This window comes from Crocuta crocuta, unplaced genomic scaffold, assembly GCF_008692635.1.
Source record: "Crocuta crocuta isolate KB4526 unplaced genomic scaffold, BGI_CrCroc_1.0 scaffold69, whole genome shotgun sequence".
NCBI lineage: Eukaryota > Metazoa > Chordata > Mammalia > Carnivora > Hyaenidae > Crocuta > Crocuta crocuta.
The window spans coordinates 404,753-429,952 of record NW_027551576.1 but is presented as its reverse complement, the minus strand read 5'-3'; the positions used below and the strand labels follow the sequence as shown (position 1 = coordinate 429,952).

At 47.6% G+C, this 25,200-nt stretch overlaps 1 protein-coding gene across 1 annotated transcript in view; it reads left to right on the top strand.

The window, feature by feature from the left end:
* The window catches only part of SRGAP3 (SLIT-ROBO Rho GTPase activating protein 3), a 258,372-nt gene that overhangs the window by 145,285 nt on the left and 87,887 nt on the right, over nucleotides 1-25,200 (top strand). Inside the window, 2 exon segments of the mRNA XM_077751539.1 lie at nucleotides 110-272; nucleotides 23,073-23,135. Of these exon segments, the coding sequence (XP_077607665.1) occupies nucleotides 110-272; nucleotides 23,073-23,135 (226 nt within the window).

Here is a 25,200-nt window from a genome sequence, read left to right as displayed (position 1 = left end):
CTTGAAAGGGCCCCTTGAGGGTCAAAAGAGCTACAGTGGATGACAATGCAGAATACTGTGTGGGCGACAGTCCCAGTGAAGCCAACCTGAGCTGCCTTGGTTTCCACAGGAAGGACCAGTACCTCCTCTCACCCGTGAACTGTTGGTACCTAGTCCTGCATCAGACCAGGCGGGAGAGTCGAGATCATGCCACCCTCAATGACATCTTCATGAACAATGTCATCGTCCGCCTCTCACAGATCAGCGAGGATGTCATCAGACTCTTCAAAAAGGTGGGCAAGCGGGCCGCTCCACCTGCTTGGACATCCCTGCCCCAGGCTGGCCACGGCATCGCTGCCGGCCACGGTGGGATATGGTGTGGGGGGGTGGGACCGGGAGGGCAGGCGAGCTGAAGGGTGCAAGGGGCCGAGGGCTGGACACGGTGTCCCAGACTCTGAGTCTGAATCCTAGACATGGCTGGTGGCCTCAGCCACTTCCACAGCCACCCCCACAAAAGTTAAAATCTCTACATGGTTGGCAAATACTGCATGTTCATTGTGGAAAACTGGGGGAAATGGACATGCACACACACACACACACACACACACACACAAATTAAAATCTCTGGGAATGCTATCGCCCTGCAATAATCACTTTGGTACCATAGGAATTTATTTTTCATATAACTGCAAATATATTTTTTGTAAGTTCTCATATCTATGCATTTCCACTATACATTTCCCAAATGACACAGACTGCATCGATAACTTTACTACCTTATGTCACCTAACAAATTATATAACACTGTATTACAGAATTTTCGCACGTCAATAAATATATTTCTGTACCATTTTTAAATGATTCCATAGAATTTCATGGTAGAGATTACCCAAACTTATTTAACCAATCTTTTATTGCTGAACACTTAGGTTAATCTCCATTATTTTACTCTTAGAAATAACACGGCGGAGAGCATCTTTGTATAAATACTTTTGCCACGGTCACTGCTATTATGGTCGGCCTCTGCAACAGGAGTTTTTGGGTCAAAAGTTTGCTCATTTTTAAGGCTTTTAACACAGTGCTCTGTTGCTTTCAGAAAGGTTTTACCCATATAAATGCCCAGAAGTCAAGTGTGCAGGGAGCAGTCACTTGTATGTGCCCTGAGGTCTCTATATCCGTAGCCCCTTGCACGGCGCCTGGCAGACCGTAGATGCCGTGTGTGATGTTTGTAGATCTGAACCCACCTCTGTGAACTTCCGTTTCCTCTCTGTAAAATGGGCTAGTCCTTTGGTTTCAATGGGCCTCATCTTCTGTGTCCGTCAAATGGTTTTAAGGTCAACTACTTCCCAGGGGCAGTGTGAGGGTTGAAGGGGATAGTGCGTGTGAAGGACGGGGAGATGTTGACCAGGGTGTGGTCTCTGGGTCCAGAATTTTAAAATTCCTGGGTTCATAGGTTCATAATCCTGGTTCCATAATTTATCAGCTGTGTGTCTTTGTGTGTTGTTCCTTTAACTCTGTGCCTCAGTTTCTTCATTTGTGAGATGGGAATAAAAAGACACACGGCCTTGGGGAAGATTAAGAGGGTATTAACCCATGAAAAAAATAAAGATGAAAAAACGAAAACGACTTCAGCACAGGTCACGATCTGTTCAGGAGTTCAAGCCCCGTGTCGGGCTTTGTGCTGAGGTCACTGAGCCTGCTTCGGATGGTCTGTCTCCCTCTTTCTCTGCCCCTCCCCCACTCTCTCTCTTTCTCTCTCTCCCTTTCAAAAATAAACATTAAAAATTTTTTTTAAAAAATAAGAGGGTGTTAGTCCAAAGAAAGACACGGACAGTAAGTGTCCGGGAAAGCCGGCTACCACTATAGCAAGGTGAGCGTTACCACCAAAATTATTGAGCTCTTCTGGCCCTGTCAGGTGCCCATTTTAGGGGTTCGGTGACCTGGGATTGCTAGACGCAGGAGGAGGAGAACAAGTCGATTTGAAATGTAATCATCTCCGTGTGGTCTGAATTTGGATTGTCCACTTTCAGGACGCCTTCCACGGCAATACTGTAAAATCACAGGCTAATTCCCTTCCACCACACAATGTGTGCCGCTCCCCTCCCGGGGCGGTGTTATGAAACGTGGTCTAAGTTTAATATTTGTGTGAGCAAACATAATTAGGAAGGTAAATACAGTGCCATAATAATAATAAAAAAAAAACCCCACAGTGCTTTGCAAAACCAAACAGATGATTCCGATCCCTCGGTCTGGCCAGAAGCCCCCCGCCTGCTGCTGCTGTCACATCTTTTTCCTGGGTGGGAGTGACTCACAGAGAAAGGGTCATCAGGGCCGTTAGGAAATGAAGGGTCTTCTTCCTGACTGAGCGCTGGGACAAGTGAGATAAATCTTTTCAGTTCTCATTTAGGCTGACAGCAGCCTCACTGGTGATGGGGGTTAACAGGGTAGAAAATAATGAAAAAATGTCGACAGCTGAGCTTCTGGCTCCTTGTTACCAGGCCTGTGGCTGTGGAACAAAGGAAACGACCTGGCCCCTGTGGGCCGGGAGAGAGCCGGAGAAGGGCCTGGCTGGCTGATTTAGCACAGCTCGGTCCCTTTGTGTCACATCAGTCACAGATAATCTCGGCACGGAGGCTGCACTCCTCATGTACGAATAGATCCCGCAGACCTCAGAGCAACGGTGAGGCCAGTCTCTGGTCAGACTGGGGAGTGGGATCGCCACTCACCCCACTTTGCTAGCGAGCAGGTAAAGCCTGAGAAACTTCCAGAGAACCCAGACTTGTCCACTTTGGGCCCCGTTTTCACCACCGGCGGGAAGCAGTATGGCCGGGCTTTTGAAGTTTGTCTCAGAACTGCCCCTCACCGACTCGTGAACCCGGGCAAGTCTCCGAGCCTCAGTTTTCTCGAAATCTAGGGAATGGAGATGGTGACAGGGCCCATTTTAGGGGCTGCTTTGAAGAGCAGAGGTAGGCCAAGTGTCCGGCACAGACCTGGCATCCATCAGATGCTCATTAAATGGTGGCTAATGACCCCGAAGACTGGAGCAGCCCCCTCCCCATTCCTGAGCTGGGTCCTAACACTCGAGTGGGTGTTCCTTCACCACCCATGCACTGCTCACGCATCTGCAGGAGGTGGGAGAAGCTTCTGGGCCAGGTGTCCTTCCTGGGCTTGGGTCTGGGGCAGCTGCTCTGCCTGCCAGCTTCTCACTGTCTCACGTGCTCTTTGACTTAATAACGTACCTTCTCCTGATTCTCCATTTCCCCTTTGCAGTCGTTCTTATGACTAGAGACAGCACTTCCCATTCCACAAGCCATCCTACGACTCCTGTGGGCAAGTGGACATATGCACACAGCGGCCCTTGCATTAAGGACGAGATAAGGATCCGTTGCAGCCAGAGGGACCGGCTGAGACCTTAGAGGCCATCATGGTGGTCAGAGCTTTTATGGTTGCGAACAACAGAAACCCATCTCAGCTGTCTTGGGCCAGGGACTTAGCGGCTCTCCAGAGCCAAGGCTGGCTCGGGCATGGGGGCTTCAAGGGCATAGAAGAACTCCATCTCCCTGCACCTCTGCTCCAATTTTCTCTGTTTTCTCAGTGTTTTCAGGGGTGGGGTGAAGGACTCTTTCACAGGAAGTCTCTTTCCATGTGATAACCACGTGCCCCCCCTCCCGGCCGGCAGCTCCAGGCTTGCCTCCCACCTGCATCAAGCCCCGTGGCAAGTCCGAGCTCCCTTCTCCCAGAATTGAGTCTTAGGGGCTCCGATCGCCCAACATGGTCCACACCAGCGCTCCTGAAGCTGCATCTGTGGCCTGCGAGAGGCGGTGCTCTGACTGACCAGGCCCAGGAAACATCCCCACCCCCGAAGCCACGCATACACTCAGCTCCGCCTAACCCACCCACAGAGAATGGGTGGTTCCTCCGAAAAACTAGAGTCATCTTCTAAGAAGACGGGAGAAATAAAACAACAGATGTCCACTAAGCCTGTGTCCTTGTCCCTTTATCATCTGCTCCAGGAGCCGTCCTCCCTCTGCTAGATGTCCCTCAGAAACGGTATTCCTTACCTCTCAGGATGGCTCATTCCATCTGGGGACAACCATGATCAACAGAAAATTCTCCCCAATGTTGAGGGGCGCCTGGGTGGCTCAAGTCAGTTAAGCGTCCGATTTCGGCTCAGGTCATGATCTCACGATTCGTGGGTTCGAGCCCCGCGTCGCGCTCTGTGCTGACAGCTCAGAGCCTGGAGCTGCTTCGGATTCTGCGTCTCCCTCTGTCTCTGACCCTTCCCTGCTCATGCTGTGTCTATCTCTCTCAAAAATAAATGAAACATTAAAAAAAAATTTTAATTAAAAAAATAAATAAATAAAAGAAAATTCTCCCTGGTGTTGAGATGAAATCTCCATGTTTACACTCATGGTCCTGGTCCCGTCCTGAGGGCCACGTAGACCGGGCCACGTAGACCAAGCCACGTGGAAATTTGTCAGCTGCTCGAAGACAGAAATCACGACCACCCAGCCAGATCTTTCCCACCTCTGTCTGAGTAAACACCCCAGGTCCCTTCAGTTTACCCNTTCACAGTTAACATTCAGATCTGTTCAGAATACTCCAGGAAGGTTGGACGGGCAAAGAGTAGAGCAGGGCTGTCTGTCTAGACACATTCTTTCTAATAATGAAACCTATGCAGGAGTTTGCCTTTTTGACCTCCGTCTCTTCACATGGCCGACTCCCTCTGAGCTCCCTGCTTGAATCGCTGGGTATTTTTATGCCAGCTGTTCTTTAATCTGTCTTTTGAATTCTGTACTTGTATTTCTTTATATTTGGTCTTTTCAAACTTTATTTTATTAGATTCTGGTCGAGACAGCTGTGGCTCAGTTGGCTGAGCATCTGATTCTTGATTTTGACTCAGGTTATGATCCCAGGGTTGTGGGATCGAGCCCTGCATTAGGCTCCGTGCTGAGCATCTAGCCTGCTTGGCATTCTCTTTCTCTCTCTCTCTCTCTTTTTCCCTCCCCACTTCCCCCGCTCTCTCACTAAAATAAGTAAAAAGTTAGATTCTGGTCAAATGGGATCACTGTTTTTATTTAAGTGATTTTTCAAGCAGCTATAGGGTAACTCTTCTGAGAGGTCCTAATTCCTCCTCTGGGGAAAGACTTTTATAAGTTCGCTATGTCTCCCTCTCTGTTCCCTCTGTGTTCCCTTCTTCTGTGTGTCAATTCTTTAATCTCACGTTTGATTCTTCTTTACCTTCTTAGTGGAGTGGTGGACAGTGGGTCAGAGGCTTGAGGATGAATTCACAGTGGGGGTGACCTTTGAGTTGGGTGCTGAAGGGTGAATAGGAGTCTGCCAGATGGAGAAAGGACGTTGGGAGTTCAGTGTTTGGAAAAGTCAAGAGCACAGTGAGTATATCGCGGTGGAGGTCCAAGGCAACTCAGAAGGGAGGCTGCAAAATGGCAGGCTTCCGTTGCATTTGGTTCTCAAGGATAATCTGCATGGCCCTCACTATGTTAAGAAAAATTAAACCACTGTTTGAAAATTGTAGGCCTTCACATAAAAATCAGGACTTTGCATTTTTCTTCAGAAATAAGAAGTTCTGCCAATATCAGATCCCCATGGGTAATTCTTGGCAGAGTTGGCTGGAACCAAGCAGCTGGTGGCCTCCCTAGGCAGGGCACACTCTCCCTGCTGCCCCAGCGTCCCCGCCTTCTCTGGTGTAGCATACCTGCTTGGCTCCTGTATTTTGCCTCCCTGCCCCTTTATGTATTTGAATTTGTGGCCTCATTTTTAAACATTATCTACCGGTGATTCACAAATTCTAGCCTCAGAACCACCTGGAGGTCTCGTGAAGCAGATTGCTAGGCCCCACAATGTCTGATTTCGTAAGGTGGAGAGAGGACTGAGAATCTGCATTTCTAATAAATTCCTTGGCGATGCCGCTGCTGCTGGTCTGGGGACCGCCCGTGGAGAATGACTTACCTCTGTTTCACAGGTGAGGGAACGGAGGCCTGCCTCTGGTCAGTGCAGCGTCTGGCCCCAAAGGCAGGTTTTTCCACTCCAGGTCCTGCACTGAATCCACTAACTCCTGCAGAGCACCACGGGGAGGTTCCATCTGCATCCTGCCTGCTCTCCCTTCCTCTCCCTACCGTGTCTGAGACTGGGCACTGAAGCCCATTCATTCCATTTTCAGTCCCAGCCTCCCTAACAATAGCCATCCATTATTCTATGCTCCGATGCCTGCAGAATTTAATTACTTGCCTGGCCGTGAAGTGAATTTGATTGTTGGGAGCTGCGGTGTTCTGGAGGAAACACTAATGAGGAAAGACTCTCAGCAGAGAAGAGAAGGCATCTGGGGGCTTGTGTTTGAAAGCAGCCATTCACTGTGTGGCAATAGGTCTTGGTCTTCAGTGAGCTTTTTCGTTCCCGCCTCGAAGATGTCCGTCGCATTTCATAAATAAATCAGGGCTTTTGTGTCCAATAATTGCCTTGCTTTGTAACCAAGATCAAAAGCGCCCAGGGCCTTGGATTCAAAGCCAAGTTTATTTTTTATTTCGTGGTTGCAGGAGAGAGTGAGGGTTTGCATGCTGGAGGGTCCAGCTCGGAGGCCTGCATGGAGAGAGAGCAAGTGGGCAAACTGCCAAGGGAATGAGAAACCTTCGGCCGGTCTCCACTGGCTCCCGGGGAGATGAAGTCGTGAACACTCACCCTGCTGGCAGAGCCTGCTGAGCTGGTTACCATCAGGCGTTCAGCTCACTCAATAAACATATATTAGTGCTATCCTGACAGTAGGTAAACAATAATCATAGAAAGCAAACAGTGAGTGCTTACTGTGTGCTGGGCTGTGGGCTAAGCACTCCCTAGGTAATTAATTCTTAAAGCCTAAGAGCCAGATGCTGTCATCATCCCATTTTACAGATGAGGGAACTGATGCTGATGAAGGTGAGCTGGGATTTGAGTCCAGATATGTATGACTGGAGCCCATGTGTGGTGGTAGACAGGTGGTAAAGAAGATAGAGATGAGTCAGACACAGTGCCCTCTCTCGGAGAGATCACGCTGTTGAATGGAAGCAAAGACCGTTGTGTAGCTGTGATTCAAATACAGCAGAGAGGACCTTGGTTCAGAGCGGGGAGGACTTCTAATCTGGGCTAGAGGTTGGGTCTCAGGGGAGGTTTTATGTTGGGAATGCAGCATTTGAAGTGAGTCTTGAAGGATTAGGATTTATCCCAGTTTGGGTTCCCCAGGAAGCTGACTGAGAGTGATTACGATGCAGGGGTCCATTTGTGAATGTTCTCAGGGTCCCCACCCGCAGAAGGAAAGGAAGGAAAGCTTGAGTCAGTGAATGGAGGAGTTGGGCTCTGGTGCAGTCACTACTAAAGCCTCAGTTGTCTCCGTGGGGGAGCTCTGAAGCTGGGCTGGCCCTTCTGAGTTCTGAGTAGGGGCGAGAAGACTGCATCTTTATACCTTCTTGGGGTCCCCAGAAGGGGGCATGGTCTTAGGCAGATGGCTCTTTAGCCAAGGCAGTTCCTAAGAGGGCCAGCGGCTGGGAGTGCCTGCCAGCACCCCTCCACGCAGCTGGGGGATTTAAAGGGACTGAAAGGGACCTGGGTGCCTCATCACTGTGTCCACGCAGATATGCAGAGATTTGAGAAAAGTCAGACATGGGATTCCAGACCAAAGCAAAGGCTGGCGGACAGAACTGTCTGGGTCCTGTATCATTAGCAGGTAGGTCGGTGTTGGAGTTCAGTGCAGTGTTTAGAGCTGAGAACAGGTTCTCTGGCTCAGTCCCTATTCTGCCACTTTCTGACCATGTGAGCTCAGCCTAAGCTTCTGAGTTTTGTCATTTTCAGGATGAAGCTAATGATAACCTCCTTCATGGGGTTGCTGTAAGGATTAAAGAAAGATAATATAAAACCACTACCTGGTACACAGCAAGCAATCAATAAATACTAGCTTTATTAGGATGGTTATTGGGACTTTGAGAAAGAACACAGTGAGACTTAAGTTTGGAGATGGGACGAGGGAATATTTTATTCAGGGCATGCAGATTAAACAAAGTGTTAGAAACAAAAAAAATGTATGCTCAGAAATCTACTCACTGATTAGCTCTAAACGATGGCAGCCTTGTCTCTTCTTTTATAACTGTTTATTTCTTTTTCTTGCCTTATTATATTGGCTAGGACTTTCATTTAGTACAGCATGGAGGGAAGTGGGAGAGAAGTAATATTCCTGACTTTTAAAAGGCATGCTTTGGGGCGCCTGGGTGGCTTAGTCGGTTAAGCGTCCGACTTTCGCTTAGGTCATGATCTCGCGGTTCATGGGTTCGAGCCCCGCGTCGGGCTCTGTGCTGACTGCCAGCTCAGAGCCTGGAGCCTGTTTCAGTCTGTGACTCCCTCTCTCTCTGACCCTCCCCTGCTCACACTCTCTCTCTCTCTCCTAGAAATAAATAAAAATTTAAAAAAAAAAAAATAAAAAAAAATAAAAGGCATGCTTCTAATTGTTTTACCATTTAAGACAAAAACTCTTAGCAAACAGGAATAAACAGAAACTTCTTTAGCCTGATAAAGGGCATTTACCAGAAGGCAACAGCAAATATCATACTTCCTGTTGAAGAGAATTCAGCAAGATGGCTGGTTACAGAAGTTAGTCGTGTTCTTGTTTGTCAGCTATGTCCATTAGAAGATAAAAATGATTGAAAATTAATGCCATTAGTGCTACAAATTAGCTGCATCCTAGAGGTGCTGATAAGTGACGCTTTCCTTGTTATTCATGACAATGAAATATTTCATAATTTCCATGGCAATTTCTTCTTTGACCCATGAATTATTCAGAATTATGTGTATTTTAGTTTCAAAGGGTTTTTTTTTTAAGCTTTATACTTGCTTTTAACTTCTGACTTTATCACCGTTGATAAGAAAATAAGGTCTGTGGGTTATATTTTTAAATTTTTGTTGAATCATTTGCCTTATTTAGAGTTTCTCTAAAGTGATAGTAAAACAGGCAGTTTTAGAGCAGCGCTAGGTAAGCTGACTAATGGGACAGAATAGGACCTTTTGCAAATGAGAGCACAGTACGTGACAGCGGTGCATTGCAGATTGGTCGGGGGGGAGGGTAGGCGATTTAGAAGCAGAGTAGATTCCACTGTTGTCACTTTGGGGGTCATTTTCAGGAAATGATTTTATACATACACACACATATTGTTTATATAGAAAAATAAGACCTCTACCTTCATTCACAAAAATATGTTCTAGAGAGATGAAAGCACTAAAGGTAAAAAGCAGTACTTTAAAACCATGGAAGAAAATGTAGGAGGTTATATTTAAAATCTTGGGGATAGGAAGAGAAACATAAAGAAGAGTATTTCTTCTGTCTGAAGGAAGCACAAAAAAAGCACAAACTCTAAAGAAAAATATTGATAAATTCCATTATGTAAGAATAAAAAAAAAAAATCTGCCTGCAACAACAAATAAGTAAAGAGAAAAGCAAATGAGACCTAGCTTGACTCATAGTTTAGATTGGTAGGACAATCCTAAGTGCTGACAAGAATGTGGAGAAACAGGGTCTCTCATAACCTGTAACTTGGTCCAGCCCCTTTGGGGAACAATTGGACTTAATCTAGCAACAGTGAAGGAAGAGGTATACACCCTATGGCCCAGCACTTCCACTTCTAAGTATAATCTACAGATATTCTAGTATATCACACACACACATACAAACCTTGTATGAGGAAGTTTGCTGCAATAGTGTTCATAGTAAAGTAACAAAGAAAAATCGCCTAAATGTTCATCATGAAGGGGATGGTAAATAAGCTAGGTATAGTCATACAGTGGCAGAGCAGACGATCCTTAAGATGAAGGAACTAGATCTATGTGTATCAGTGCGGATAAGACTTGGAAACGCAACGTTGGGCCAAAGAAGCAAGCTAAGCTGTGATATTTTTAAATAATTTAAAACAGAAGTTCATATTGGTTTTTTCGTTTGTTTTTAAGTTTTTATTTATTTATTTTGAGAGAGAGCGCATGAGTGGGGAGAGGCAGAGAGAGAGGGAGAGACAGAGAGAATCCCAAGCAGGTTCCACACTGTCAGCGCAGAGCCTGATAGGGGCTTGAACCCATGAACCATGAGGTCATGACCCAAGGGGAAGTTGGACGCTTTACTGACTGCCCCCTGGGCGCCCCAGGTTCATATTGTTTATAGTATTAGAAACCTGTGTGACCTAAAGCTATGCAAAGGTGGGCTGTGTAAGACACACTAGCTGCAGAGGAGCAGTTGAGGAAGGAGAGAGGAAGAAAGGGGACTAAGAACACTTCAGCTGTATCTGTAACATTTTGCTTTCCAAGAGTGGTTTTGGAGCAAAAACAGAAAACATCTAATTTGGGTGGCATCTTCGAGAGTGTTTGTTATTGTTTTCTCTCTTCTTCTGTATGTTTGAAATATTGGGGAACTGAAATTAAGGTGGCCGGGGCGTTGGGGGTGGGGGGTGGGGAAGAAAGTCCAGTTGGAGACAGACGGAAGATGCCCTTGGATGTCAGAGTAGGTTGGGCTTTATTTTCGAGACATTGGAGCATCACCGAAGTTTCCTGAATGGGGATGACATAATCAGAGCCAGGTTTAAGGATGATTAATTTGATATGTTTGATGGCTTTGAAAGAGACACGCTGGACTCGAGGAGAGCAGTTACATGTTATAACACATACACACTAATACACAGATTAGTGGTGAATGGGTGGGAGGAGCCTGGATCAGGGAGGGTGATATGGGAGTAGAAAGGAAGAGAAGGACGGATGGGTGAGCAGAGAGGTGGATGGGTAGGTTCATGGGTACATGGGTGAGTGGACAGATGGGTGAGTAGTTGGGTGGACAAATAGACGGGTGGATGGGAGAATGGATACAAAGGGTGTGGATAGCTGGCTACAGACATTTTTGAAACACCAAAGCAGTCTTTATTACGTCCTGATCACAAACAATGCAGATGAAAAAAAGATCAGATGATAAAATGACAGGGAGGTTAAAGTGATGTCTCAGATCAGTGATGCAGCAGTAATATGTGAATAATAATATTTTGAATCTAACAAATAAGCCTGACAACATTTGTATTCACCTCAAAGATCATCTAGAGAGGGAAAAAAACAGCTCAAAACTCAGTGGCTGCAGGTTTTCATAGATACTGATTTTTCAGAAAGATAGCTTTGTCATGCTATCCTCACTCCAAAATTTTCTCTCCTTACCTGTAAAAGATTCATGGGGAAAAAATGTAGGTCAACGTCAGGGACATAGTCCAGAAAGACTACTCCTGAATATGCTCTGCTTCCACAGAGACTCAGGCCAGCGTTCCACCCCGTCTCCTTCTGCCTTGACCTGGAGGCCATGGGGGAGGGCAGGGACTTGGTCACAGATAACAGGAGATTCTGCAGAATGGCACTGGGCACTGGGTGTTATCTGATATTTACGATGATCTACAGCAGAGCCTTGTAAACTTCAGGATGCTCTTCATACTGAAGGCAGAGGAGTATCCGTGTTTTATCATTATTTGGGAATGCTTGGGGGAAAAAAATCTAAAGGCACATAGAGTGCTAATTCTTCCAATGGAGGCAGCAGAGAGGAATGGCTGAGAGAATCACATCTGCCAGCTCTATGGTCTTGGGCTTATTACTCACCTTCCCTGAGCATCTATGTCCCCATCTTTAAAGTGAGGTTAATGATGGTGCCTCCCATAAAGAAGGGGCCGATATTAGGCTCAAGTGAGTGATTATCTGTAAAGTAGGTATCACTGGGCCTGGCACATGCTGAGAGATCAATGAACAATAGCTAGTATTGTTCACTGTCTAATAGTACTGTTGTCATGATCTATACTGACAGGTAGTATGAGTAGCAGCAGTACTAAGCATTATTATTAACAACGACAACAAGTGTTATTAATAATACTACTTAGTATTACTAGTAAAGATCCCAAAACTCCTAGTCTGTCCGGTCACTTGAGTGTAGTCATTCCAAGGTATGCTCGGACTTCCTCAGACCTGTTACGTTAGGCATTGCTGAAAATGGAGGCCTTCAGTGCAAACAGCGTGCCAGAGAGATGCGGAGAGTAATTACGGGGGGAGGAGGGTGACATTGCTGGGCTCCTAGGTATACATCAGTGGGGCCCACTGCTGCCAAGAACCTCTGACGACTGGGCCCAGGGCCTTCCTGCTTCCTGCGGTCTGGTATCCCAGCCCCGGCAACAGGGGGAAGAGGTCGGGGCTCAAGTGTGCATTCCAGCTTCTTGCACAAACATGCAGATGACAGCATTCGGAGCTGCAGCAATAGCAGTCCTGGAGTAGTGTGGGAAGGGAGTTCAAGCAGGGAGGCATCGAGGATCAGGGACAGGAAGACGAGAGAGGAGAGGGAAGAGTAACGAGGGTCTGGATGGCAGGTGGGGGAGAGACTAGGCTCTGGCTGATGTTTGGGGACAAGGGGCCGTGACACGGCAGAGCACCCACAACCCACTTACTGGCAAGCCAGGACACAGCTAGGAGAAACAGCCAGCTAGCTGTCTAAAGCACTGTTTCCAGGGATAAGCTGACCTCCCAGGACAAACTAGAGAAGTCCCGTCCCTCTGAGACATGCCTTTTAAGTCTTCGCTTGGGAAGTAAAAGCACAATTGCTCTGGGAGACGGCCAGTGGTACATATATCATGTATTTAAATAGGGAATATCTGGGGCGCCTGGGTGGCTTAGTCAGTTAAGCGTCCGACTTTTGCTTAGGTCATGATCTCGCGGTTCGTNTTCTGGTCTCAAGGTTTGTTATTTACTTAGAAAACAAGCAGGAGTGTGGAAACAAAGTTGGATTTTTACAACTAAAAGAGCCAAAACTTTTGTTTTATTTAGTTTTATTTGTTTCCTATTGTTTGCTTGGAACCCTAGAACTAGGAAAGCCATGAACTGTCCCCAAAGGCAGCCCAACATGAAAACATGCAGTCGAGCAAAGGGAGATGAGCCTTTGCTGCTGCAGCACCTGACAAGGTGAAAGAGAGCCCCCCCACCCCCCACCCCAGGGCAGCTGGGAGTTGAGGAAGCCTCCACCTCCCTCCCTGGAGGGATTTTTCTCAAGGATTGTTTCAAATGGTCTCCTTCAGAGAAGTGGAGGGAAACTTGTCATTAAAACCCAACATTTTAGGATGGTCATTATTTTTCTAGGCACAAAGGATGATGTTAGGACTGGAAATGACCCAGCTGTTAGTTTGCCCTTTAAAAACAGAAGCTTTCAGGGGCGCCTGGGTGGCTCAGTCGGTTGGGCGTCCGACTTCGGCTTAGGTCATGATCTCACGGTTCGTGGGTTCCAGCCCCGCATATGGCTCTGTGCTGACAGCTAGCTCAGAGCCTGGAGCTGCTTCAGATTCTGTGTCTCCCTCTCTCCCTGACCCTCCCCTGCTCACGCTGTCTCTCTCTCTCTCTCTCTCTCTCTCTCTCAGAAATAAATAAAATATTAAAAAAAAACAAAAAACAAGCTTTCAAATATAGCTCACGAAGTCCCAGGACCTACGGCAGTAATTTTGAGGGTTTCCCCCTAAAAGCTCAATTAGCCCTGTACTGAAGACTAAATCAGGGGTGCCTGGGTGGCTCAGATGGTTAAGTGCCAACCCTTGGTTTCGGCTCAGGGTATGATCTCATAGTCCGTGAGTTCGAACCCCGCATTAGGCTGACAGTTGTGGAACCTGCTTGGGATTCTGTCACCCTCTCTCTGCCCCCCTCCCTCATTTGTTCTCTCTATTTTTCTCTCTCTCTCTCTAAAACAAAAACTTTAAGAGAAAACTAAGTCAATCATCCATGGCAAGATTTTTCAGAGTAAAGAAATTGATTTCACTCAAGAACTGTTGTGTCAAAAAAATTTTTGCCAGCCGGTCCCATGTTGACATGAATATGTGGGGTTTTGTTTTTTTTTTTGGAAAAAAAAAGATTAAAATATGGCCACTTTTTACTCCTTTCTGGTTTCCTATTGCTTCTGTGTATCAATTAGCTCGTAAACAGGCATTTATAGAGCACCTTCTGTATGCAAGTCTTTGTGACCAGAACCACAGGAAGCCATAGTCCCAGCCTTTAAGGAGCTTATGCTCTGATTGCTTGGAGACTGTTCCTTTTGCAGGAACCGTTTGAAAGCTTGTGCCTGGAGGAGGGTTTTCAGAAGACTGTCTTGCTCTGTGGTCATTCTGGTACATTCAGACTGACATAAGCACAGATTACATCAGTATTCTTTCACATCAGCAAAAGTGACAATTTATTGGATCCAATAACAGAGAAAGTCTGGATGTAAGTCTCGTTTAGGCTTCACTGGACCCAGGATGCAGATGCTGTTGTCAAACCTCGACTCTCCTTGTGGTGGGCAAGGTGACTGCAGGCAGCCCAAGACTCCTGATACCCTAGCTTAGCAACCCCAGATGAGAGAAGATCTGAGAGTATGGCTGTCAGAAAGCTCCCAGGAAAGATCCTCATTGGCTCAGCCTGGAATATGTTCCTATCTCTAACCCAATCACTAGAGACAAGTGCTCTGGTCAAACTGGGTCCCATGACTGACGGACCATCTTGTATGACTTTGCAAGCAGGGGTCAGTTCCACCATGTTTCATCTCCTGTTACTAGAGGAAGGAAGGGAGAAGTGAGAGGCGGTCATCATGGCTGATTTATTTCTAACAGGACAGGTGGGCTAAGAAGGACCAGGCTAAGGAGAACTATGCCTGCCGCAAGTGGGGCGAGGGCCAGGGGTGCAGACTCCAGTACAGGCGGTGAGAAGGTGTACCAGACAGCCACGTGGTGTCCTGCCAGAGGGCACACCCTCCTTCGCACCTTCTCTGTGCCCTGGGCTCGTTGCTGTTAGGGCATTGCGATGACCTCTCCCATCCATGTGCCTGGATCTCCTCCTGGGCCCTGCGGAAGCGGACCACAGAAAAACATTACAGGTGCCGTCTTTGGAGTCAGACCAACCGAAAGCTGAATCCTGGCTCTGCCACTTCCTAGCTGTGCAGCCTAGGCCAAGTCACTCAACGCTTCTGAGCCGTCAGCCCTCTTTTGTCAAGGGAGCATAATAGTACCTACCTTAAAGGTTTAATTAGATAATGTATGGAAGTGGTTTTGGACAGTATTCAGCACATGGAAAGTCCTTCGTAAATGCCGGCTGCAGTTGATAAAGCAGGAGCCATGTCTCACTCAGCGTTGTGTCTTCAGTGCCTCGCTGAGGCTGGTATCTAGTAAGTGTTCCACATGTGCTTGTGTAGATTGAACGGAAACTTGGTGAGGAGTTGGCCACAGAGGTACAAGAGGAGGTAGTGCAGGCAGGAGTATGGGTACAGGGGGCTCTGAGAATCTACAGCAGGCAATGATGTTGGGGCCCATGGGGGAGCCAGGAGGTGGGCCTTGGGAGCCAGACTCTTCAGTGGCCCTCAAGTATTGGGCTCCGAGCAGGGCACTTGTTAAAAAGACACCTTCCTAGGGTCCAGTCTAGCAGGTCTGGTATTGCCAACCTCGATGAGTGCCAGGGGGTTCGGATGGCTGCCCCCTGTGCAACCCCATTAGCTTAAGGGTCATAAGCTCAAACGCGTCCATGGGCCAGGTGGGTGGTGTGGACAGGGAAAGGGAGATGCTGGGTACTGTGGCCAACTGGAGAGCACAGACCTCATGTAGAATGGCAGCCATACTCGAAGTAGGGGCTCAGTATTGCTGGATCTCCAGTTTTTCAAGAGAAGCTGAAAGTCAACACTTCTAAGGGGGAATTTCCTGATGTTTTAAATGCTGAGAAATGAGTCAGATGTTTGAACGCACCGAAAGGCCAAATAAAACATGTCTGCAGGCTGGAGATGAGTGGCTACTTGGAGCCCTTGGTCTAGGGCAATGGCTCTCACCCGGGGCGGTTCTGTGTCCCGGGGAATGTCTGAGATGATTTTTCTTATCACAGCCCGGAGTGGAGGTGGGGAACGCTACCGGCCTCTGGTGGTCAGAGGCCAGGGATGCTGCTAGCCACCCTAAGGTGCCCCAGAAGCCGCCCCCACCTTCAAGAGTCACGTGGCCAGAAAGGACGTTTAGCTGGCATTAGCAGTGGGCAGAAGATAGAGGCAGGGCTGGAGACACCTGCCACCTGACTGTATAGACTTATTTGGGTCAGAGAGACAGGGCTCCGCCCTTTCAGCCCCAAGGAGCCAGTGGCTGCCGTGGCGCCCCTGGTTGGTCGGTATGATTGTTCTCTACGGTGCGTACACTCCCCATGCATGAAGCAGCCCGCCAGCCCCCCACCTCTGCAGGCATGAAAGTCATGCTAGAAATGCGGACAAGTGCGAATCCATTGCCACTTGAGTCCCCAAGGGCTGGGTGTGATGGTCTGTTAGGCATCATCAGGGTTTTGGCCTCCCGTGCCTGGTGGAATGTTTGGTTTGGGTTCCTCATTCAGTCATTTCTGGAACTGTGGTTGAGAATATTTCCCTTCCCAACCCTGACAAAATAAAATGTCTTTGAGTCAGTAACTCTCGGCCGAGCTCTGGCTCTGGGGCCAGCACAGCACTTGGAGCCGAGGGAGGGACGAGCATCAACCCCGGCAGGTTCCTTCTGGAGGCTTCCGTCCCGCCCTCCCCATGCAACCCACCCGCCGTGTACCTGTGGCTTCATCTTCCTGAAGCACAGTTCTCTGGTCACCACTCTCTCCCACTCAGGAACCTTCTGTGGCTCTCAGTTCCACTGGAAGTGATCTGGCCCAGCCCCCCGTTTCAGGCGTGTTATCTGCAGTTCTGTTGCTGAGTTCTTCTCTTTGCAAACCACGCTTTTCCTGTCCCCCATCTCCTGCCCTCGCTCAGGCTGTGCCCCCTGCCTAGAATGCCTTCTCTGGCCGTTCGTGCCGAGGGAGGTGGCTCTGTTGGTGCTCCCCCCGTAGTCTTCATCACTTCATCCTGTACCACTTCATCTTTCACTCTTTATGGTCCTGCCTGGCTCCTGCCTTAGAATTATTTATGTTCTTAACCCTTGACCCAACCGAACTGGGAGATTCTTAAGGGAAAAGTTCATTAAAAAGTCAACTTTACGTTCCTTTTCTGGGCAACTTTCTAGCCTTGTCTCTGGCATCCCGTGGGTGTCAGCTCAGCCTGTGCTGTTATTTCCCAAGCTCTTCATCTGTGCCTGGCAGGGTGCCGGATGCGACCAAAAGTGTCATCTCTTTGTATCCTCACGAGGACTCTGACACTCCTGATATCATCCTATGTTTACAGATAAAAACCCTAAGCCTAGAGGAGCTTTTTTTTTTAAATTTTTAAATGTGTTTTATTTATTTCTGAGAGAGAGAGTGAGTGAGCAGGGGAGGGTCAGAGAGAGAGGGAGACACAGAATCCGAAGCAGGCTCCAGGCTCTGAGCTGTCACCACAGAGCCTGACGCGGGGCTCGAACCCACGAACTGTGCGATCATGACCTGAGTCAAAGTCAGATGCTTAACCGACTGAGCCCCCCAGGCGCCCGGCCTAGAGGAACTTTTACTTAATTCATTCATAGATTCCCACCATGTGACGGGCTCTATGGCACTGCAGGGACATAGCGGTGAGAGAGCAAGATATTACAGACTGGGAAACCCAGGAGGCAAACTCTGAGGCAGCTGAATTTAACATCCAGCAAAGTGGCGAGGGAAGGTTCTTGGGGCCCATACCTTGGGAGGGAAGCGAAGGCAGAGGTCATGCTGGAGGCAGCCTTGCTAGAGGCTTGGGCAGCGCTATGGGAAGTTCTAGAGATGGAACCGCCCTTCAGAGTGGCCCCAATTGAGAAGGGAGAGGCAGACCTCTATGCCCACCATGCATTTATCTTCAGACAGACACCTTTTAGGCTTTGGAAGGGATGTCACACGGTCTACTGAGGCCGTCCCTGAAGAGTGCTCCTGGCTGGGGCTGCCTGCTGCATGCCCTCCCAGCAGCTAGGGTATCTGAGCATCGACCAGCAGAGAGAAAGTCTCTTTGTGCTGATGCAGCTTGCATTCAAGTGGAGGAAACAAATGGTAAGTGAATTTAACACGTGAACAAGCCAGCAAGGTCATTGCACATCCCTTAATAAGTGCCAAGAAGGAGAGAAACAGGTGCTCATTTTACCCATGGGGAAGCTGAGAGGCCCAGAGGTCAAATGGCTTAAAGCCCCACCTCCAATCCTGGTCCCTGGCTCCAAAATTCAGCCCTCTCGGCTGTGGAACCAGACCTGAGCTAATCGTGTAGAGCCTCATAAGTTAAGCTGAAGAACTGGGTCTTGATTTTGATTGAGGAGGCTCTGGAGGGGGAAAAAAATACAAAACTACACTGGCACAGGCCTGCAGAACTGGGGACAAGAGCAGAGGGCTGAGTGAAGGCGCGGGTCCTGCAGTGACGATGGGCTTGTTCTGGGACTGGTGGTCCTGGGTGCTTAGGGCCTTTGACGGCAAGTAAAAGAAAACCATAGTTTAAAGTGGCCTAACCAGCAAAGTCCCAGAAGTGGAGTTCGCTGGGAGGCAGGCTCTGGGTTCAGTTGAACCAGTTTCTCAGGAGGTCATGAAGAAGCCAGGTTTCTTTTGCTTTGCTACCCAAGGTTTCTTTCTCTTTTGGTCCTAAAGTGCCTGCTGGTCGCAGCTGGAGCCCTCAGTAGAAAAGCTAAAACCTTCCCTTAACCATCTTAGTTCTTCTCTTCTATCCAGTTAAGTCACATCTTCAGCCCCGGGCTAATAGTTCATACCAGAATCCAGAGTCAGCTTTCCTGGAAGAACTCAGCTGGAGGAATCAATAAAGCACCAAATGCATGGCTCTTTTAGGAAGCAGAAAGGATGCTGGGATGGATGTTGGGGAGGGAGTCAGCCTTATCTGCTACAGAGAATAAAATTGAGCAGTTCGAAGGCAGGACACCGTGACAGATTGAATTAAAGGGAAAGGAAGGCAATTTTTTTTTTTTTTTCAAAAATAACTCCAGGGGTGCGTGGGTGGCTCAACCTGGTTGAACATCTGATTCTTGATTTCAGCTCAGGTCATGATCTCATTGTTCGTGAGTTCGAGCCCTGCGTCAGCTCTGCTTAGGATTCTTTTTTTCTCTGTCCCTCCCCCGCTCGTGCACGTTTATGCACACTCTTCCTCTCTGTCTCAAAATAAATAAACAAGCATTAAAAAAGAATAACTCCAAGGTTTCCCATTGCCATGCTTGGGAAGATCTTATCCCATTGACCAAACTCAAGGGGGTGGCGGAAATTTCAGGTTTGATTTTGAATAATTTGAGTTTGATATGATGAAGAGACCGTAAAACCACGTGGTTCTGCAACAGCCGAAGCTATAGGTCTTTGAGCTTGGGGTCAAGGTGCTTTAGGACAGAGCCGAGGACAGAGGACTCCTACAGAAATGGTACATGGCTGCGGGTTTCTGAAAAGCAGAAGCTGGAGTCAGGAGTGTATGTGGAGCTGGCGGGGGCCAGGCCCGAGAAGGCAAGGACGTTCCTGGCAGAGTTACTTCTAGGAATTTACCTGACAGGGGTCTCTGCTCATGTGCACAGTGACAGGGTACAAGGCTGTTCACCACATCATTGTCTGAAGTGTTAAAGGTGACTGGAGACAACCTAAATATCCAGCGCTATGGAGTTGGTTAATTCATTATGACATATCTGGTATATGGAACCTCAAGTGGCTGTTAACAAAGGAGGTTGCAGGAGCTGCATGGCTGCAAAGGAGAAATCTCAAACAGACTGTTGGATGGAAAAAAGCAAGATGAAAAGATGTGTATAGAATACTTCCATTTGTGTTTAAAAACAAGAATATACACTATTCAAATGTATGTTTGTATATCTTTAGAGTGTTTCTGGAAGGTATCAAAAGAAACTTCTTTATTTTAAATTATTATTATTATTATTATTATATTATTATTATTAGAGAGAGAGAGAGAAGGAGAAGGAGAATCTTAAGCAGGCTTCACACTCAGCATAGAGTCCAATGCACAACTTGATCCCATGACCCTGGGATCATGACCTGAGCCAAAATCAAGAGCTGGATGTTTAACTGACACCCAGGTGCCCCTCAAAAGAAAATTCTTTAAAAAAAATTTTTTAATGTTTATTTTTTAGAGAAAGAGAGAAGAGGGGGACAGGTAAAGAGAGAAGGAGACCAAAAAAAAAAGAGAGAGAGAGAAAGAGAGAGAAGGAGACACAGAATCCAAAGCAGGCTCCAGCCTCTGAGCTGTCATCACAGAGCTAGATGCAGGGCTTGAACCCAAGAACTGCAAGATCATGACCTGAGCCGAAGTTGGATGCTTAACTGACTGAGCCACCCAGGTACCCCCAAAGAAACTTCTAATAGCAGTTGCCTCTGGGTGAGGTTCTGGGATCCTGGGAGACTTACTTTTTACTTTTTACCTTGCTGGCTGTTAGAGTTTCTTTAACCGCGTGCATATATTTCCTGTCATTAAAGTTAGATCATAAAAGTAAATACATAAGAAACTGGATCTTGGGTGTCAGAGAGGTTAGTGAGACTGAGGAGCTAGAGGCGGCCACTGGAGAGTATCAGGGAGTCCAGAGTCAGCCGTGGGGCAAAAGTCAGGGGGAGGGGCCACAGGGGAAACCGAGGCACAGGCTGACCACTTCCTTGTGAGACTCAGGAATAGAAGGAGGTGACTATAGCTGGTTGGGTTCATTGAGCACCACTGCAAATGCACAGGATGCAACTGAAGGTTCCCTTGTGAGCTCTGCACAGGCAGTTCTGCTCAGGCTCCGCTATGGTTTTGGGCTGGGTCTCCTATCTTTAGCCTCCGGCACAGCGGGGAGGTCTCAGCAGATCCCTGGACTGCCCAGAGCTTTTGCTATCTTTTAAGAGATCTTGTGCAGGCAAGGGCTACCCTCAGAGGGGCAATTTCCGGCAATTGCAGTACCAGAAGCTGAGAGAAAGACTCCGGGGGTGAAGAGAAGGAGCCTAGGAAGTCATCATGTCTGGTCCTGAGCCTTCCTCTGCCACTGCTGAGTGTGGGGGCTCCTGCCCTAAGCAGGGAAGGGCGGAAGGCTGATCTCTATGCATCTGCTGCTGGTCATGCTTGGGCTGAGGGAGCTGAAAGGGGGGAGCAGGATGACTCAGCTCTCAAGCAGCAGAGATCAGGGCTCCCGTTCGTTCGTTCGTTCGTTCGTTCTTTCTTTCTTTCTTTCTTTCTTTCTTTCTTTCTTTCTTTCTTTCTTTCTTTCTCTTTCTTTCTTTCTTTCAATTCAAGTGTAATTAATATATAGTGTTATATTAGTTCCAGGTGTACAAAATAATGATTCAGCAATTCTGTATATTAGTGCACTTCCCAATAAGTATGCTCTTAATCCCCTTCACCTGTTTCTTTAAAATTTTTTTAAATTTATTTTTGAGAGAGAGAGAAGGGGGAGGGGCAGAGAGAGAGATGGAGACACAGAATCTGAAGCAGGCTCCAGGCTCTGAGCTGTTAGCACAAAGCGTGATGTGAGGCTCGAACCCACAAACCGCAAGGTCATGACCTGAGCCAAAGTCAGATGCTTAACCACTTAACTGGCTGAGCCACCCTGGTGTCTCACCGCCCCCCTCACCTATTTCACCCATCCTCCCACTCCCTCCCCTCTGGAAACCAATTTGTTGCCTGTATTTAAGAGTCCATTTTGGGAGGTTGTCTTCTTTCATTTGTTCCTTAAATTCCACATATGAGTGAAATCATATGGTATTTGTCTTTCTATGAATGGCTTATTTAATTTAACATTATACGCCCTAGGTCCATCCATGTTGTTGCAAATGGTAAGATTTCATTCTGAATAATATTCCATTGTGTGTACACACACACACACACACACACACACACACACACACACACACTGTATCTTTATCCATTCATTGATGGGTACTTGTGCTGCTTCTGTGTCTTGGCTATTGTCAATAATGCAGCAATAAGCATAAAGGTGCATATATCTTTTGGATTAGTGTTCATTTTCTTTGGGTAAATACCCAGTAGTGGTATTACTGAATCATATGGTATTTCTATTTTTAATATTTTGAGGAACCTCCATACTGCTTTCCATAGTGGCTGCAGCAGTTTGCATTCTCACCAATAAAGCCTGAGGGTTCCTTTTTCTCCACGGCCTCGCCAATACTTGTTGTTCCTTGTGTTTTTTATTTTCAGGGCTCCCATTTTCAACATGGAAACTTCATATGATAGTCCAGGCAAACAGGGAAGGTATTAACCAAAATAATAATAATAATAATAATAATACCTTAAGTAACAAGAGAATCCTAAACTCTTCAGCCTGGGTGGGACCTGGAGATGATTTGTGAATTGTATTTCGAATTATAACTCTCAGGATACTAAATGCGTAAGTCACCTCATGGAAAAAAGATTGAGGTCATCTAAACTGCATACTACTGTGCTCCTTAGAAAGCCCGTGCATATGAGGATGTGATAGCCTCTGAGGAGTCCTGCAGTAAGAAAACCTGTCTCTTTGTTCAACTAGCTTTTCCCAAATGTATTTGCTTACAGGAGCCTCTGCCCCCCCTTTTTTTAGTGTAGCACTCAGCAGTTACCCCCAGACCAAGCTTTGTGATGCTCTAGTTTATCTTGTAGCTGTGGTAAGTAAGGCTCCAGGGCCACAGGGCCCATCAGGGATGTCGTGGAGGCAACAACCGTGATCTCCTGCCTTGTGCTACAGTCTGTTAACCTGTACTCTTCATGATGAGCTGAGATGCTAGATCGTTATTTCTCAAACTGTGTTCTATGGAACCCCACTCTCATGAGATGCTAATGAGTGTTGAGCTAGGGATACATACTCTGGTCACATCAGCTTAGGACCGGCAGAATTAAAGAAAGATGAACAGATTGATTGGCTGTGGGCTTCTCAGAATCTTTAACATGATGATGTCTCTGTAAGTCACCAATGCAGGGAGGTATAAGGTTCTGCAATTTATGTGGCCAGGGAATTCCTTTTCCAAGGGGCCCCTCTGGTAGATTTGCTTCATAGACACAAGTTGAGGAATTCAAGTCTAGATCAATGAGGTTTATGCTGATTTCTGTACCCATTCCCACCCCGTCCCAAGTCTTCCTGCCCTTTCTGGGATGAAAAGGAAATTGGTTGGTGCAGCCAGTGACCTTCTCCCCCTCTGATATTTGTTCTTCCATATTCCAGAGCAAGGAGATTGGCCTGCAGATGCATGAGGAGCTCCTCAAGGTCACCAATGAGCTTTACACGGTAAGTCCTGCTCAGGCTCTGCTGCTGTTTGGGGTCAGGTCCTCTTTCTTCAATACCAGGAGCCAAAGGGAGTCTAAACCTGAGACCTGGGATCACTATGGGTGTTTTTGCTCTGTCTTGTGCCCAAGTGACTGGGCGTCATCATGGTGGGAGGTAACGGTTTGCAACCCTGGCTTCTGGTTCTCTATACCTGGGGTGGGGCCCTGGGCATGTTTAGTTTGTATAAGTTCACAAGAGACTTGCATGACCTGCCTGCTGTGGGACTGTGTTACCTATAAAAGCAGAATACACAAGGTCATGGTGGGGGCAACATGGACATAAAGCCTCCTGAGGCAGGGATGTGGGTTTGGAGTCAGGTGCAATGGGCTGAAGTTGACCCTGCTCTCTACTGATGATGGTTAGGTATGTAGCTCATCTGGGGTTTGGTATTCTCATCTGCAAAATGGAGCGCTGTTCTGAGGATCACATGAGGTAAAGGGGGTGAGCATGCTTTGTCATCTCCAAGGAATGATTTCAGAACATTACAGCTTGGCCCAGCACTGACCTTGCTACTGATGTGGAGGTGAGGTCTAACTGGACTTGAGATGGGTATTGGAATCCAAGCGGGTGATTGGGGAATGCAGGAGTTTACGGATTGGGCCTCGAGAGTGTCTGGGCTTTTTCATGGAAGAATGTGGTGAGCCCCACGGACAACCTGGGGAAACAGAGTGAGGTAGCCCCGGCAGTTGGAGCTCCAGACCCTTCACTGCCAAAGACAATTAGGACAGATTAAAACTGTTGTATTTTAAGTATCTCAGGGTTCCTTATAACGTTTCTCATTAAAAGCGGGGATTCTGCTGCTGAAATTATGTTTAAGGAAGGGAAAGAATAGCAGGGTGTGAGAAGACCCCTCTCTTTGATGTTATCTTTCTATGTTCACATCCTATGTGACCAGCAGGTAGTGAACTCCCCAGGGGCCCAGAGCTTTTGCCCAAGAGCCTGGACCTCATGTTGGAAGTCCTGCCTCACACTCCAACCAGCTATGGGACTTAGAGCAAGGCATTCACTTCTCTGGGCCTCAGTCTCCCACTCAGTAAAATGGGGATGAGACTTCCTAGAGGTCAATCTGTAAGAGTTGAACTTCACATTTCAATTATTTCAGGTTAAGGAGCAAAACCTGAGCTCTGGACAGTTTTTAGCTGGGTCTTCACTTAGGGTAAAGAAAGAATTGCCGCTTGAGAAAACATGTGACTGAGTTAGCTGGGCATTGTCGGGTAGAATCACCTTGTAGATTAAAGCACAACTCTAAAGCCAGAGTCCCGAGTTCAGATTCATTTCTTGAATGGAAATATTAACACCTACTTCTTGCAGACCCTGTGGGAGTTGAGGGAGACCAGTAGATAAAGAATGCTTAGACCAGAGGGTGGTGATAAATATGCAGGGCTAGTAACCAGATGGGCTTTCCGATTCAGGATTCTGTAGAGGACTTGTCTAGACCAGCGATCCCCAGTCTAGGTCCTTTTTATGATCCTCAGGCACCTCTGTGAATGGATCACTCTCCTCTATGGGATTTCAACACCTGGGTCCTGGTCCCAGGGACCACCCCCCACCCAGATCTCTAGCCTTTCCTCTGGGCTCCAACTGGGCTCCTCTCCTTGACAACGTCTGCACACCCCACATACTGCCCCGGTTGGCCCTTGACCCTGCAGCTCCCCATGCCTCACAACTGCCCGTCATAGTCATTTCTCAAACCCACACCAAACTCCACCTTTCGAAAGCTATTACCTCTGGGCTTTGAAATCTTATGGCAGTTAAAAAAAAAAAAAATCTGTCATGTTATCTCTGTGTCCCCAGTTGGCGTGCAGTCTCCCTAGAGCCAGATCTTGCTAGTAACACTGCACTTAATGCCCAGAGACGGTTTGAACCCATTTGTATGGCCTCTGGCACCTCTCAGTCTTGGCTCTGATCAACAAGGCTGGCCGGGCGTAGACTGGACAGAGCAGGCGGGGATTGGGAAGACGGTGCTGGTGCCCAGCACAGTGCTCTGCACTCAGCAGGTGCCCCATGCACACTTGCCTCTGCTGGC